General features: G+C 45.5%; 1 protein-coding gene across 3 annotated transcripts in view; it reads left to right on the top strand.

Moving 5' to 3' along the window:
• The window catches only part of ATP8A2 (ATPase phospholipid transporting 8A2), a 531,116-nt gene that overhangs the window by 388,173 nt on the left and 127,130 nt on the right, over nt 1-15,813 (top strand). For all 3 annotated transcript variants that reach the window (XM_033409347.2, XM_049700910.1, XM_033409346.2), the window contains 3 exons: nt 9,745-9,806; nt 10,465-10,521; nt 12,107-12,214. In XM_033409347.2, the coding sequence (XP_033265238.1) occupies nt 9,745-9,806; nt 10,465-10,521; nt 12,107-12,214 (227 nt within the window). The remainder of the gene's footprint in view (nt 1-9,744; nt 9,807-10,464; nt 10,522-12,106; nt 12,215-15,813) is intronic.

Here is a 15,813-nt window from a genome sequence, read left to right as displayed (position 1 = left end):
AACTTGGTATCTGCTCTGCAGCCAGGATTCTTGGCAGGTGTCCTGACGTGGAGGGAATGGTGCCACCTCCCCTAATTCTCCTGACGGAGTCCTATGTGAGTGAGATACCTGTGATTTTTTTTTTTTTAACATAAAGTTTTTTATTTTTTTAAATTTTTTAAATTTTTGGCTGTGTTGGGTCTTTGTTGCTGCACGTGGGCTTTCCTCTGGTTGCCGCGAGCGGGGGCTACTCTTCGTTGCGGTGCGCGGGCTTCTCATTGCGGTGGCTTCTCTTGTTGCGGAGCACGGGCTCTAGGCGCACGGGCTTCGGTAGTTGTGGCGCACGGGCTCAGTAGTTGTGGCGCACGGGCTTACTTGCTCCGCAGCATGTGGGATCTTCCCGGCCCAGGGCTCAAACCCCTGGCCCCTGCCTTGGCAGGCGGATTCTTAACCACTGCGCCACCAGGGAAGCCCTACCTGTGATTTGGAATCCAGGCACCCCACGATTTTTACTGCACTAAAAACACACACATACGTTCACCCCATCTGTTTTCCTGATTATTAAACCCTGTCCTCTCTGGCTGCACAGCACTATGCTATAACTTAGTTTCAGATTTTGCTTTTTGTCAGAGCCCTTTCTGAATACGTTTTTGTGGTTTAGCTGGGCCATGATGTAATGTGTTTAATGAGCATTTAATTGAAATGGCATCCTTATAAGATGTCATCAGCCTAGCCCTCTGGAAGCATCTGAGGTAAGTTCCTTTATCATTCTGTTTAGAAAACGAGACATACTTTTGTTACAAACCGTGGGTTTTCCAACAGATATTTTCAGAGAGCTTTTTGCATGCAGCGTTTGGGGTCATCACTACTCACGCGAGGGTTCGTGTGGGTTTGTCCCCACTGTTCACAACAGTCTGTTTTAGTGTCTGCGTTTCTAAACCTCATTTGGCTAAACCTACATCATGTCAGTCCCTGGATCCAACCAGATTTTGCAAATAATGTAAGTCTGGACGAACAGGCTGGGTCTGAGGGTCCTGAAGCCAAGGCATTGTATCGGCTTCTAAGAGAATGACTGGCTCTCAGGATGCGGCTTCTAGCTCTGGTATTTTGTAATAATACTTTCGATGTATAGGGTCGGCACCATCCTTGTATTAGGTTTTACACCACACGTGGCCACAGCTGGTCATTCTAAATGTGACTCAGTCCTTTATCCGACAAAGCAGTTGGGAAACCTTCTCGCTCGTTCAGGTTCTTTACTCTGTGGAACTCCTTCCCTGGACTTTTGGTCCGGCAACGTTTCAGCTCTCACGTGGGTGGATGTGATCCTCCGCCTGCCAAGGCCTGGCTGATCTCACACGGTTCAGTGAAACGCCGGCGGTGCCGACGCAACGGGCAGCCGGATTCTCCTTCCCTCTGCCCTAGCTCTGCTGAGCCTTCGTGCGCTAGCGCGAGGTTTCCGTTGGGAAATACTCAGCATCCTGCTGGTTAACAAAGGTCTGGTGAGATCACCTGTCTCCACCTGCACGTTTGGTGGATCTCTTTTACAGGGACCTTTTTTAGAACCTGGTGTGGTCTGGCCCGTGCTGACCTCACCATTCTGGCCACTGTAGCGCTCCTATCCCACACCCCGCCCCGCCCCGTGCATCTCAAGGTTCTACTCCAGCAGGGCAGGAGTCCACCTCCGTGCGTCTAGGCGGGCCGTGCGTCCTTTTGTGCCTGAACTGTCCTTTCCCCCTCTCTGCCCCCTTCCTCCCAAACATCCCTCTGTACCACCCCATGCTGCTTTGTCTGCAGTAATCTTCCTATCGTTTACATAGATGGTGGATAAGTGTTGTTCTGAAGGCTGGCTTGGGGACCCAATTTCTCATCTTGGCTTGGGGGTTCTTTTTCTCCTATCAAAAAAAAAAAATCACTTGAGATTTTAAATATCCAACTAAAATGAAAGCGGCTAAACCACAGGAAAGTTGTTTTCCTGAGTGGAGTGGTGGAATCCTAACAGTACTGTTAAGATTAAACAAAGTGGGAAGAAGTAATTTGTCAGCAACGTGCTTCAGGAATAAAGTCGACAGTCCAAACGGGCTTTTCCAGCCTGGAATTATCAGCAAAGCTGTATCTTACTAATGCGTTCCTCTGCCAATGATTGTTTAGGACTTCAGATCTTTTCTTCAGGAGGAGGTTATTGGCAAATCTTAACAAGGAATGATGCCCGCAGGTATTTGCCTCTAAAACAGTTGAAGTATAACCTTTAAGAGAAGACTGTATTCCGTGGGAATTTCCCCAACAGGGTGGGCAAAGCAATGACTTGTGACTTGTTTAGTGGATGCTATCTTTTCCGAAGCTCTTGACGTGTCCCAGAATCTCAAGTTAGTTTGGGAGTTTCTCCTCCAAGGAATAAATTATTCCCAGGTGGTATTAGTTTCGATTGGGATAGGAGATGCTCTTTCCTAAGCAGAAAGCTAAAATGCAGTGTTGAGTTATCCTTCCAAAATGATGAGCTGAAACAGTAGGGTGATCCTGCTTCACTAAAAGTTATCTGAGGTGCATCCCGATTGGTTCAAGTGCAGACATATTATGTAATGCCAGTAGCACTTTACTGTCATGGCAAGGTAGAAGTTCATGCATTATAAAATTCTAGAAGCTGCGGTTGGAAGATGTCCCTGGGTTTCACTGTCTGTTCCTTCTGTTCACGCCGAATTGCCAGCATGGTGGTCCGTGGTCTTAAGTGTCTCCATGGAGATGTTCTCTTCACCAGTGAGCTCTCAGTCCCAGAGGTAATCACAGGGTTTACCCACTTGAAAGGCCATCAAGCGATGGCAGTCACATCCCCTTGTACCAAGGCCTCACCCTGTTTCTCTGCTGATGGTGTGAATTGTGAGGTCCCACCACACTCTCCCCCTCGGCCTGACCACAGAGGAGGGGGTTCCCTTCGTTAGTCACTCTTTTTTTTTTTAAATAAATTTATTCATTTATTTATTTTTGTCTGCATAGGGTCCTTGTTGCTGCACGCGGGCTTTCTATAGTTGTGGCGAGCGGGGGCTACTCTTCGTTGCGGTGCGCGGGCTTCTCATTGCGGTGGCTTCTCTTGTTGCGGAGCACCGGCTCTAGACGCATGGGCTTCAGTAGTTGTGGCACACGGGCTCAGTAGTTGTGGCTTGCAGGCTCTAGAGCACAGGCTCAGTAGTTGTGGCACACGGGCTCAGTAGTTGTGGTTTGCGGGCTCTAGAGCGCAAGCTCAGTAGTTGTGGCGTGTGGGCTTCGTTGCTCCGCGGCATGTGGGATCTTCCCGGACCAGGGCTCGAGCCTGTGTCCCCTGCATCGGCAGGCGGGTTCTTAACCACTGCGCCACCAGGGAAGCCCCTCATTAGCCACTCTTACTTTGGGGTATGTTCTCTCTACTTATTCCAGCTCCTCTGTTTTCTTTCCTCTAATGCTGTGATTCTCAATCTGGGGAATTTTTCCCCCAGGAGACACTGGCATGGTCTGGAGGCGTTTTTGGTTGTCACAACTGGCATCTAGTGGGGAGAGGCCAGGGGTGCTGCCAGACACTCTGTAATCACAGGACGGTGCCGCCCCCCAGCCCCGCAACTAAGAATTACCTAGAAAAATGTCAGCAGTGCTGAGATGAGCAGCTCCGGACTAATGAACTCAAACTAAAAGGCCAGATCTCAAGGGGCTACTGCTGCTTCCCGCACTTGTGCCCTGGGTTGTACAGAATCTCTGCCGTGTGAATCTCATTTTCTTTCCACCTATTTCTCTGCTAGAAAGTTCCTCCCTGTTAGGTGTTGGTATTTCAAAAGAGTTCTTAGTCTATTTTTCCCCTTGAAGTTGTCTTCTTTTCTTCTTTGGGGTCCATTTTTCTAACTCAGTTAATGAAAACAATCTTGTATTACAAAGCTTACAGTTTCTCACTAAGCGTGTGACCTTGCATGTCATTTAGCTTCTCTTTGCTGCCCCAGTTGCCTCATCTGAAATATGCAGGCCATAATACCATTTCATAGCATTGTTAGAGCATTAAAGAAGTACTTACTCACGTAGGTAAAGTGCTTAGAACAGAGCCTGTCTTATACTTAGTAACATATGTTATCTATTTTCCATGTAGAATTAACAATGTCTAACAGTTTTTTGTTCACTATTTCTATATCCTTAAAATATGAAACACATTCTAAGCCCTCCATATTTAGACAAATGCTTTGTATATTTAATTTCTTTTAGTACATGAATCAACCAGCATTTGAAATATTACTATCAAAAGGAAATTCACAAGTTGTCAAGCCATAATTGTAAACCTTGGTTTTCAGCTTAGTCTCCTAGCCCTTCTAACTCTTTCATCTGACCAGAGTTTTCTCTAGACTCTGTCAGGGCTTCGTGTAGGCAGAACTTCAGGGCCCTCAGATCACTGCTTTTCTCAATGAAAGGGTCTTTTCTTCATTCATGAACACATAGGATGAGACTGAGGTTAGGAACTCCATCCTGAGCTAAAATGGACAGGACGAAGCTCTGAAGCTCTCAGGTTTCTACCACTGAACCCCTGACTTAGCAGCTAAGAACATGGACCTTAGAATCTTAGCATTTTCTACCTAAAAGAACCTTGGTGATAATTCAGTCATCATTGTCTGTATCTGATAGAACCACCCCCATTTTGTAGGTGTGGACGCTGAGACCCAGAACCTAAAATGTTAAAATACGAAATCATGGCAAAGCTGGAACAAGAGAGTGGGGCTGAACAAGGTCTTCTAACCCTCATTACTGGGAGCTTTTTCTACTAACCCAACTCCTTCTCTCCACCTCATTTTTCCAAATATCCTTTTGTCTCTCTTCCTAATAGCACGTGCTTCACTGCTGTCTCTTCTTCCTGTAGTAAATTTCAGACATCGATCGCATGGTACCGAGTTTTCATGGGCCACGCTTTTCATCAGCGTTCCCGCGTTAATATGACCTAGTGAATGATACCACGGTTCACCTCGTTACTCAGACCCCAAACCTCAAAATGTCTGTTGATTCTTCCCATTCTTTCTCACCCCCACCCAGATCAAAAACAAATGCTGTCATCTCTCTGTTCAGAATACGTGCCAAAAGTTGTCACTTCCTTCTGCTTCCAACATACGCACTGGCCTGCAGTGTCCACCAGAACTTGTGTGATGGTGGAGATGTCCTGCATCCGTGCTCTCCGGGACAGTCGCCGCAAGCCACGTGGCTACCGACTGAGCATCTGAAACGTGGTTATGTGTGACTGAGGAACTGAATGTTTTTAATAACAGCTTTATTGCTATATAATTTACATACCATACAATTCACCTGATTTGGGGGGCGGGGGTCAAAACCACAATGCTAATGATTTTATAAGGATATTACAATGCGGCCAGGGTTACCAGAGGACGACTTGAGACCCCTTCTGTGCATGTGTCTGGCCGGGACCTCCTCTCGACCACAAGAATGAGGGGGCTGCGTGGGCTGTGCAGTCTCTCATCCAGTGAGGGCTCTTCATCCTGATAGTATTATAGTTTATCTCAAAGGGTCAGCATGAAACCAACTGCAGCAGGTCACCCCAAAGCCTATCTGTTTCCTACCTGGCGGTGGCGCGCGCTCCACGGTTTCCATGCTGCGGAGTTTCTCGCTCAGATGCTACAAAGTTTCTGTTTTAGATGCTGTTCCTCTATGAGTCATGGCCTCATTAAGTGCAGAACAAGGAAGTGGCTTTGCTTTTTGTCTAATGCCTATACATGAAGAGGCTGTCCTTGGGCCCCGCCCTGTCTTGCCTGCCTCACACCCATTTAAATTGTACAGTTCTATGGTTTTTAATGTATTCACGTGGTTTTGCAGCTATCACCTTAATCAGTGTCCAAGCATTTTCATCACCCCCAAAAGAAACTCCATATCTATCAGCACCCACTCTCCATTCCCACCCAAACACCCTCAGCTCCTGCAACCACTAATCTACTTGCTGTCTCTATAGATTTGCCTGTTGTGGACATTTCACACTGGTAGAGTCATATGATACATGGCCTTTTGTGACTGGCGTCTTTCACTTAGCGTAAGATTTTTCAAGGTTCACCCATGTCGTTGCACGTACCGGTACTTTATTCCTCTTAATGGCTCAGTAATACACCCCTGTATGTATAGTCCACGTTTCCTCCGTTGATGGACTTCTGACTGCTGTGAATGATGCCTCTATCAACATTCATGTGTGAGTTTTTGTGTGTTTCATTCGTGATTTTATCTCTCTTGGGTGTGTACCTAGAAGTGGAATTGTTGGGTCATATGGTAACTAGGCATAACGTTGTTTGTTTGCTTTTTAATTTTATTTATTTATTTACTTATTTATGGCTGCATTGGGTGTTTGTTGCTGTGCACGGGCTTTCTCTAGTTGCGGCGAGCGGGGGCTACTCTTCGTTGCGGTGTGCGGGCCTCTCATTGTGGTGTCTTCTCTTGTTGCGGAGCACGGGCTCTAGGCACGTGGGCTTCAGTAGTTGTGGCTCGCGGGCTCAGTAGTTGTGGCTCACGGGCTCTAGAGCACAGGCTCAGTAGTTGTGGTGCAGGCTTCAGTAGTTGTGGCACGTGGGCTCAGTAGTTGTGGCTCACGGGTTCTAGAGCACAGGCTCAGTAGTTGTGGTGCAGACTTCAGTAGTTGTGGCATGTGGGCTCAGTAGTTGTGGCTCAAAGGCTCAGTAGTTGTGGCACACGAGCTCTAGAGCGTAGGCTCAGTAGTTGTGGTGCACAGGCTTAATTGCTTAGCAGCATGTGGGATCTTCCTGGACCAGGGATCGAACCCGTGTCCCCTGCATTGGCAGGCAGATTCTTAACCACTGGGCCACCAGGGAAGTCCCTAGGCATAACCTTTTGAGGAACTGCCTGACAGTTTTACACAATGGCTGCAGCATTTTACTTTCCCACCAGCAGTGTCTGAGGGTCCTAATTTCACCGCATCCTCTGCCACCTCTTGTTACTATCTATCTTTTTTATCATAGCCACCCTGGTAGGTGTGAAATGATATCTCGTGGTTTTTGGTTTTGAATTTCCTTGGTGTCTAATGACGTTGAGCATCCCTTCGTGTACTTGGACGTCGGTACCTCTTCTTTGGAAAAGTTTCTGTGCAGAGCCTTTTCCCACTCTTAAATTGTGTTGTCTTTTTACCGTTGAGCTGTAAGAGTTGTTTTTGTATTCCGGATACAGGTTCCTGATCAGATAAATATTTGCAAATATTTTCTCCATTCCGGAGGTTTGTCTTTTCACTCTCAGGATGGTGTCCTTTGAAGCACAAAAGTTTCCAATTTTGATGAAGTCTAATTGACCTACTTGTTTCTTTTGTCATGGCGCTTTTGGTGCCAAAGCTAAGAAACGATTTCCAAATCTAAGGCCATAAAGATTTAATCCTATGTTTTATCCTCGAGCTTTTTGGTTTTCGTTCTATGGTCCATTTTATGTCTACAATTCAGAGGCATTACATTCGGAATGTTTTCAGCCCTCACCAATAATCTATTCCAAAATCTTTTCATCACCCTAAATTGAAACGCTGTACACTTGCTGCAGTAATGCCTCATTCCCCCCTCCTCCCCAATCCCTAGCCGGAACTGAATTTTTTTATTGTATTTTAATTAATTTAAATGTAAACAGCAGCTCGAGGCTACCATATTGGACCCAACTCTGCATGCCACCAGTATCATCCTCCTGGATGGATTGCTCCAATCATTTCCAAACTGGAATGGCATCTGTTATTATTCTGTTCTTGGTCGTCCAGGATCTGTTCTCCCATAAAAGCTGGACTATTCCCTCAAGAACGTAACTCATACCATTTTACTCTCTGGTTTCCTGTCGTAGTTAACAGAGAAATTCAAGCTCCCCACTATGACCTACGTTAATTGGCCCCTTCTTACTGTCTGGGCGCTCTCCCCAGAGTCTGCAGCCAGACTGGCCTTTGTGCTGGTCTTTGAGCTCATCGTTGCTGTCTGTATTCAGACTGTTGGCCAGTCCTCTGCCTGGAACGCTCTAGCCCAGATGTTCACTTAACTCACTCCCTTGAACTATTGCGATCTGCTCAGATGTTACCTCCTCAAAGAGATTTTTGCGGGACTCCCTGTCTAAAGTAGCAGCCCCGTCTGTCTCTATTCCATACCTTCTACGTCTTTGTGTGTTTTTGTCTTGTCTCCCTCACTGTACTGGGAGCTCCACGGAGACAGGGATCTTGTCTCTCCACTTCCCGCTTTAAAGTAGGCTTTAAATAAATATTTGTCCTGTAAATAAAAGACTAATGTTACCCCTTTCACAGCTATCATCTCTGTTAGAATCAAAGCAATGGTCTCTGGTCTAATCTCAAGTGTTTCTTTATTGAGGCTTTTCTTTAAAAGTGTCGTCTTTATTATTAAAGCAATCTTAGGGCCAGTTACTAAAATGCAAACCCTTACAAGTTTTGAATAGCTGTTTGCTAATACATCAACTTGTGGCCTTCTCGAGCTTAACGTAACCTCTTCTTTACTTTTCTGATCATTGTTTTCCTTCCTTCCTTTTTAATGAAGTCCTGCCTGAGTTCTGATTCTCCCTTCACCATGTCTCCCCTAGGCTTTGAGATTAATCGTTTTGAAGTCAGTGGCCGCCCTAGGATGACTGTCACGGTCCCCAGGAGCAATCCCTGGGTTTAGGCCAGTACCTAACGCAGCCCGTGATGTCACTTTGTGGGTTCATCTGTCCTTATCCACAAATTTACTTATCTAGAATTAGCAGAAAGGGCCTGCCCTGTGGCTGGATGCAGGGTCCCACCATTACCAGATTTTCCCTGTGACGGTACTTGATCCTTAGGGTGTTTGCGAAACTAAAAGGATCTTGATTCTTTAATAAGAATCAGATTCTTCAACAAACAGTTGGGTAAATTGGTGAGCCCAAATATGTGTGTACAACAGCTACTGGGTTGGAAATTTGAACAGAAAAATCCCTATACACTTGGCCTGTAGGCCACAGATGAGCATAAAAGAGAATAAAAGGGGATCGGCAGTGTCGCCCAAAGAAACTATTTCTGATCTTAAAACAGGCTTTGACTCCTCAGGGTACAGACCAGACTTTTCACAGCAGGCTAGCGGACCCAAACTAGACAATTCTCTTAGAGTTCTGCCTTAGTGATTGTAACGTACGCTGTCATAGTCATCCTTACGAAGAAAAAATTGGAAAGCTATAAAATTAAAACTTCGGAATCCTAGTTGTATCGTCTCGGCATCTCTCACTGGGTTGTCTGCATTCACCCGTTTATAGACTCCAGAAGTTCACGCAGAAGTTGACAGAGAACACAAGTGGTGAATATTCTTTTCAATTCTCTGAGTTCAGTAATCATGAACTCATTTTGTATCATGTAGCTATCTTCTGCTGTTGGCCTATAATTCCAATTTAGCAAAAATTAAAGGCGACTAGTAAATGAACACGTGGAAAAGGTCTAATACTGGCACCCACAAAGATAGATTCATATGTTTTTATACTGTTCCTTTTTCTAACTGACAAAAGGGAGATTTGAATCTGTACGAAAATGTAAATTTCCACACAGATCAAGGGTTTGGTTGTTCGGTTTGTTGGAAACCTGGTTTTGTTTGTTTGCTTCACTTGGCAAAAATATAAGGTGAAAAAATGCAGAGTTAGAAAAAGGAGGCATTAGAATCGCAGACAATGCAATTTTCGAAATCCCCTTACATTTTGATCAATGTCTCTAAAGTGCTGTTTTTACATTCTGAATAAAATAGGTTGCAGTGCTCTGCTCTGAAGGGTAATTGTAACCTCTTTGTTTTTCAGATACTGTGCTGGCCAATGGTCATGCCACAGACTATTTATTTGTTGGAAATATCGTTTATACGGTAAGTTTACCTGTTTATTGAATCTTTCTTAGATGGCATGTGTGGGTTTCACCTCTCCCTCTATATAAAGCCTTTGTCATTATGACTTATTTCACATCTTTAAACTATATATTAGAGATTCCTTATCTTGCCTGGCAAAAGGAATGAAGCTACTCTTTTCTATTTCCTACTCTGTCTCCGTATTTCTGTTCGCCATCGGTGTACAGGGAGCCAAGATTTGGCAACACGTAGAGCTCAGAGTGCTTGTGAAATGCTTACCTCGTATTTGAGTGAAGATTATGCAGAGTTAAGATTTCTGGACGGGTGATCAGCAGATGCCCCCATTCTTCAGATGACCGTTTCACATGTACTTGGGTGTGGGGGGAAGAAAAATAAAACCAACACCAAGGGAAGGCGATTTCTCCCAAATCTTCCAAGCTAAGAAAAGGGCAAAGTAACTATTACTTGTGAGAAGTCAATCACTAAAATGAGGGCTTTTCTTATAAGAACCTGCCTGTAATTTTCCTAAAACTGACCCCCAGAGAATTAGCTACCAAGATAGCACTTTCAAAGTCCAGACGCCACGGAGAAACTGCCTCTGGGGAGGATTTGGGATTTCTTCTGAGAAGTGAAAATCAGTGAGGATAACGCATTTCCCAAATTCCTCTTTCTTTCACAGTATGTCGTCGTTACTGTTTGCCTGAAAGCCGGTTTGGAGACTACAGCTTGGACAAAAGTAAGTTTTCTCTAGAATTATTTCTCTATCCACTATAGATATTTTTTATGGTGTAGTATCTTTTTAAGCCCCAGGAAAACAGTAAACAATATCTAGCTGCCTTATTTTAAATTTTGCGTGTAAAAATTGTGGTTTGATCTTTATCAGGGCACATTTGCCATCCGGAGTTCCCTGATGATTCGTTTGCTGAGCACTTAATACATTTCTAAGCTGTTAACAGTCAGCTCATTTCCAATGTATATGTGCATTGTATTAAAAAAAAAAAAATCACACACACAAAGAAAATACAGGAGGACAGAAAGAGGAATTTTTAATTTCCATAATTTTACCACCAAGATATAGTTACTGTTAATATTTCCTGTACAACCTTCCAGACTTTGTTCTCTGTGTATATTTTTAATAAGACAACGTATTACAAAACACAGAGCCTGGGCTTCCCTTTTGGCGCAGTGGTTAAGAATCTGCCTGCCAGTGCAGGGAACATAGGTTCGATCCCTAGTCTGGGAGGATCCCACATGCTGCGGAGCAACTAAGCCCATGCGCCACAACTACTGAGGCCGTGCGCCATAACTACTGAAGCCCACACGCCTAGAGCCCGTGCTCCACAACAAGAGAAGCCACCGCACCACAATGAAGAGTAGCCTCTGCTCGCCGCAACTAGAGAAAGCCTGCATGCAGGAACAAAGACCCAACGCAGCCAAAAATAAATAAATTTAAAATATATATATATATAGATGTACTTCTACAAGGTCATAGTTCATGATTAAAGAGTATTGAGTTTTATCAATATCCCATCCCTTATTGAATCAGTCCCCAGTTTTGGACATTTTGGTTATTTCTAACTCTTGAGGATTATGGCCAATGTTTCACGTTCGTCTCTGCTGTTTAAATAGGCTTCTGATTCTGTGCTCATTAATTGGGGGTGGGGTGGGAGGTGAATGTGGAAGCAGAGAATTCGTTGAGAGACAGAGGCAATGAATCCAGGTGAGAGGGGCTAGTGGCTTAGCCTGGGACGTGAGGAGGTGGCGAGCAGTGGTCAGATTTTTTAAGCAGCTGGCAGAGGCTCATCCTGGATTAGATCATGGAGTGTGGCTGAAAAGAAGTCAAGGATCGACCTAGCAAGAGGACAGAGGAGAAGAAATTCGCAACTCAGTAGATGCTTAGAGTGTTATCGCTAAGGGATATATCCATTCCACATTTTTTAAAAGTTCTTTGGAAAATGAACAGTCACAGTCTCAAAATAATAAATAAACCCATCTTGTTCATTTTGTCTGTCCCACGCCCTCTTACCAGAGCAATGATACCTTATTTATTCCACTCCAAAGTGGAGTGAACACTGGCGAGGGACAGAAAGGAGCCTGGTGGCACTGTAGGATGGGTCTACAGGATGGTCAGCTGTGGTGGAAAAAGCACTTTCCTCTTCAGGATAGTTTGGGGCCACTAGTCACTTAAACTCTCAACCGGTGTCTAGTAGAAATCTTTCCATAAAGAAAGGTGGCGTGGACCCAGGGCTGCTGCCGCGGCTGGTGCAGGTGGCTACTGGCTCAGCAGAGAACCCTGCCTGAGTGTCTGTTTTCTCCTGTAGTTCAGTCACCTGGCCGTCTGGGGAAGCATGCTCATCTGGTTGGTGTTTTTTGGCATCTACTCAACCATCTGGCCCACCATTCCCATCGCTCCAGATATGAAAGGGCAGGTGAGTGCTATTAACTGTGGGCTTTCCGTGTCTCTGGACAGGTTGGTGTTGCCAGCTTCCGTCAAAAGGTATCAGATGGGAAACAAACCAAATCAAAGCTCCTGGAAGAGGTTGTCCAGGCCACAGAAACAGCCTTGGAAATTATAACTGTTACGTCAACTGTGGACTTAATGACCTACCGTGTCCCCATTTCCTTAATGAATTGCGTGTTAATTACAGGTCTCATGTGTACAGTTCACGGACTTGGGAAACAGGAGATGTTTTGGGTCATTCATAACCCCATGATTATGCTGATTGTAGTTTCGATGTTGGGTGTTATTATACTTTGATTAGGTGATAATTAGTCACCTGTGAAGGATAGATCTAACCACTCTACAACCAGATCATTAATTAAGCAGAATATCTCACTGTTCATCTCTTAACTGGAGAGGCTGAGATTGAAGACCTTTACGCTAAAATCTAAAATCCTTTAGATTTTATTTTTTTCGTCTTTTATATTATCTTTGTCCAGTGTTTGAGATGGAGCCATCACCACTGACACCCTGGGTCTTAGGATCCCACAGGATCGGGTCTGAAGAGGACCTTGAAAGCCCTGGGTTTCAAATGCCCTCAGTTTACAAATGAAGCTGTAAATTTTGTTTTACAGGGAAATTTTTCAGGGTTTACAAAAGAATGTGTGATTGGTAGTAAGGGACACAGAACGTTTATGAAGACGTTGCATTTTCTTTTTTCTTTACATTGGAACTCCTTTGGAGATCTCTGCGCTGGCGGTCCCTGGCTGGGCGTGTCCCTTTTCACAGGGCAGGCGGTCGTGGGGCGAGGGCAGCGTCCCGACTCTAGTGCATTCCCCGGGTTCCCAGGACCCCGAGTCTTCCAAATGGCCAGAAGCCTACTCGCCAGGCCTGCCTGGTCCTCTCCCCGGATCCAGGCCCGGAGCGCACCCTTGGGCCCAAGGACAGCTTACTTTGTAGGGGGGTGATGTGTGCTGGGTCCACTGGAGGATTGCTCTGGGACACCCACCCACGTTTGCATGAGGACGCTTGTACCGTGAGTCAGAACCAAGCGTGGGAAGAGAAGGACTGTGGGTTGGGGGCTTCTGCTGGTTCCTGCCCCAGGACTACACAGTTTAGGGGCAGGCCTGTGCATGGTACATCAGGCCACCATCTTTGCCTCACTTACTCTGCAGAAATGAGCCCAAACTCTGGGCCTCCCCAAGTCTAGATACATGCCCAGCAGCTGTTCCACGTGAGGCCATACTGGGTGGGCTGCTTGCCTTTTTTACTTGGTGAATCCGCCGATGTACCCCAGGGTGTCTGGGACCTCCTCTGAGTGTGGGTGCTGAGCAGACAGATGTGTCCTACAGGGGTGGCTTGTGTGTCCCCAAATGCATCGTTGCCTTCTCTAAGGCACGAGGACAAACACATAACACACTTTTCAATTCCTTTCCAAATACAAGCGATGGAGGAAATTACAGAGCACTGAATGAATCAAGAAGATTGTTTTGTGGCAAAACAAGCATTTCCCAGCAAAGATACTTGGTTCACTTGAATCGGTTCTGTTTTAAAGCAAGAAAGGTATCCACAGTCATGATCACTTGGTAAGGTTTGGTGCCTAGAATACCTGCTTCATGGTCTTTCCTTTTGGTGAAGGATGGATGTGGCCCGATGAATATTTCATTTGGGGGATTTTGTGGTGCAGGACAATGAAAGGCACCGACTGCTGTGGACAGTTTCCGAAATTAGAGAAGAGTGACAGCTGATAGGCTGGAGTCAGCTGACAGGTGACTGGCGACAAAGCCCACTCCTTTGACAGCCCCTCCCAGTGCCCTCCACGGAGGGATGCTCTAGTGACCCCTCTGTGTACGCCGGCACCAGGGACTCCAGTTCAGACATTCAGATGGTCACCAGCCCATCAGGAGGTTGACTTTTGAAGTGTGGAGGGACCATTTACCATGTAGTCACTGACACGCCACGTTTTCAGTGTCCGGGTTGCATGCCTTGTGGTTTGAAGGCTCAGCATAAATGGTGAAATTTCCATAGCTGGGGACTTCCCGAAAAAACCGAATGAGCTGTTCCTACCATCCAAAAGCAAAGAAACTGTAATATTAAATCACATTTCACTTGGGTATAAAAAATTTTTTTTTAACATAAACCACGTCGTTTCAACGTTTTGGTTGGTTGGTCTGTTTCCATGAGGCCGATGATGTCGTTTTGAAATCAGCCATCGCTGGCTGAGACCGAGGTTTTCGTTAGACATGGAAGGAGATATGACTGTAATTTTCGCATTCCGGGGCGGCCGGGTGGGTAATCCGCTGTCTGTGTTGAAAGAGCTCTTTCTTTTCTCTCATCTTGCTCCAGGATGGAGCTCTCAGTGGAGACAGGGTGTCAGAAAACAATGTCAAGGCCAACTTTAATGCTCCTTCACCTGGTGTCTGCCGCCATCATTCTCTGAAAAGTGGTAGGGAAGTCTTTTTTTTTTTTTTTTTTTTTAAACGCTTATGAAGAATCACTTGGGTGGAGAGTAGCTAAACAAGCCTGAAGTCTCAGACAGGCTTTCTGCTGTCTCCAGAGGGGTGATGTACTGTCATAAAGAAAGAGGGGCCGTCAGTGGCAGGAGGCAGCTCCTTTGGGGGAAGTTGAAAATATGGCCGAGCCACGTACATCCCTTTCGTTCCAGGCTGGTGCTGTGGACTAAATGCCTGTGTTCCCCTCGACTTCATGTTGAGAAGCCCTGACCTCAGCCTCCAACATGGAGGTAGGGCCTTTGGGAGGGATTAGTGATCTGAGGAGAAGAGGCCCGAGAGCCAGTTCACTCGTTCTCTGCAGTGTGAAGATACAAGAATCTGAAAATATATGTACCCACGCATACATGTAACTGAATCACTTTGCTGTACACCTGAAACTAACACAGTATTGTAATGCGGCTAGGCTTCAAGTTTTAAAAAACGCTTGACAGAAACAGCAGGAAAAAAAAAAAGATGCAAGAAGTTTACACGTCTGCAACCCAGAAGAGGGTCTTCACCAGAACCCAGGCAGGCTGGCACCCTGATCTCAGACATCCAGCCTCCAAAACGGGGAGAAATAAATTTCTGCTGTTGATAAAGCCACCCACTTTGTGGTATTCTGTTTCAGCAGCCCAAGCTGACGACGACGGTTGGTGTATGCGTAGGAGTGATGGTATTCTGGAAAAAGGCTGCTTTTAAAAACTTAGTGTTGTTATTATTATAAGAATGTTTCTAGTGACTTTTATAAACCATTTTCTTGTCGTTCATGAAGCAGTAGGGTTTTGGCAAAGGAACATGGTTCTTTTGAGCTGTGGAATTAAACTAGTGTCTGGTGGCAAACGGCATTTCTCACTTAGGAGCCGGAGATAGACCTCACACAAAATGTTCTGTCTCTTTGTAGCATCCTAAACTGTTGAAAAGATACATCGTTTCTGCTGGGGTTTCCTAAACCAATTCGATTGACTGTTTCTTTGTCTCGTCCACGATATGTGGAGTTTTTCTCATGAGGAAAAGGCAGGTTTTGCCCTGAGTGCAAAGGGAGGGAGGGCTGTAGTGTGGGGGGGATTTTCCACCGTCAAAGCATCTTCATCTTCCC

This window comes from Orcinus orca, chromosome 18 (genome assembly GCF_937001465.1).
Source record: "Orcinus orca chromosome 18, mOrcOrc1.1, whole genome shotgun sequence".
Lineage (NCBI taxonomy): Eukaryota > Metazoa > Chordata > Mammalia > Artiodactyla > Delphinidae > Orcinus > Orcinus orca.
Note: the sequence above shows the minus strand (reverse complement) of the source record. Positions and strands in the feature narration are given on the sequence as shown.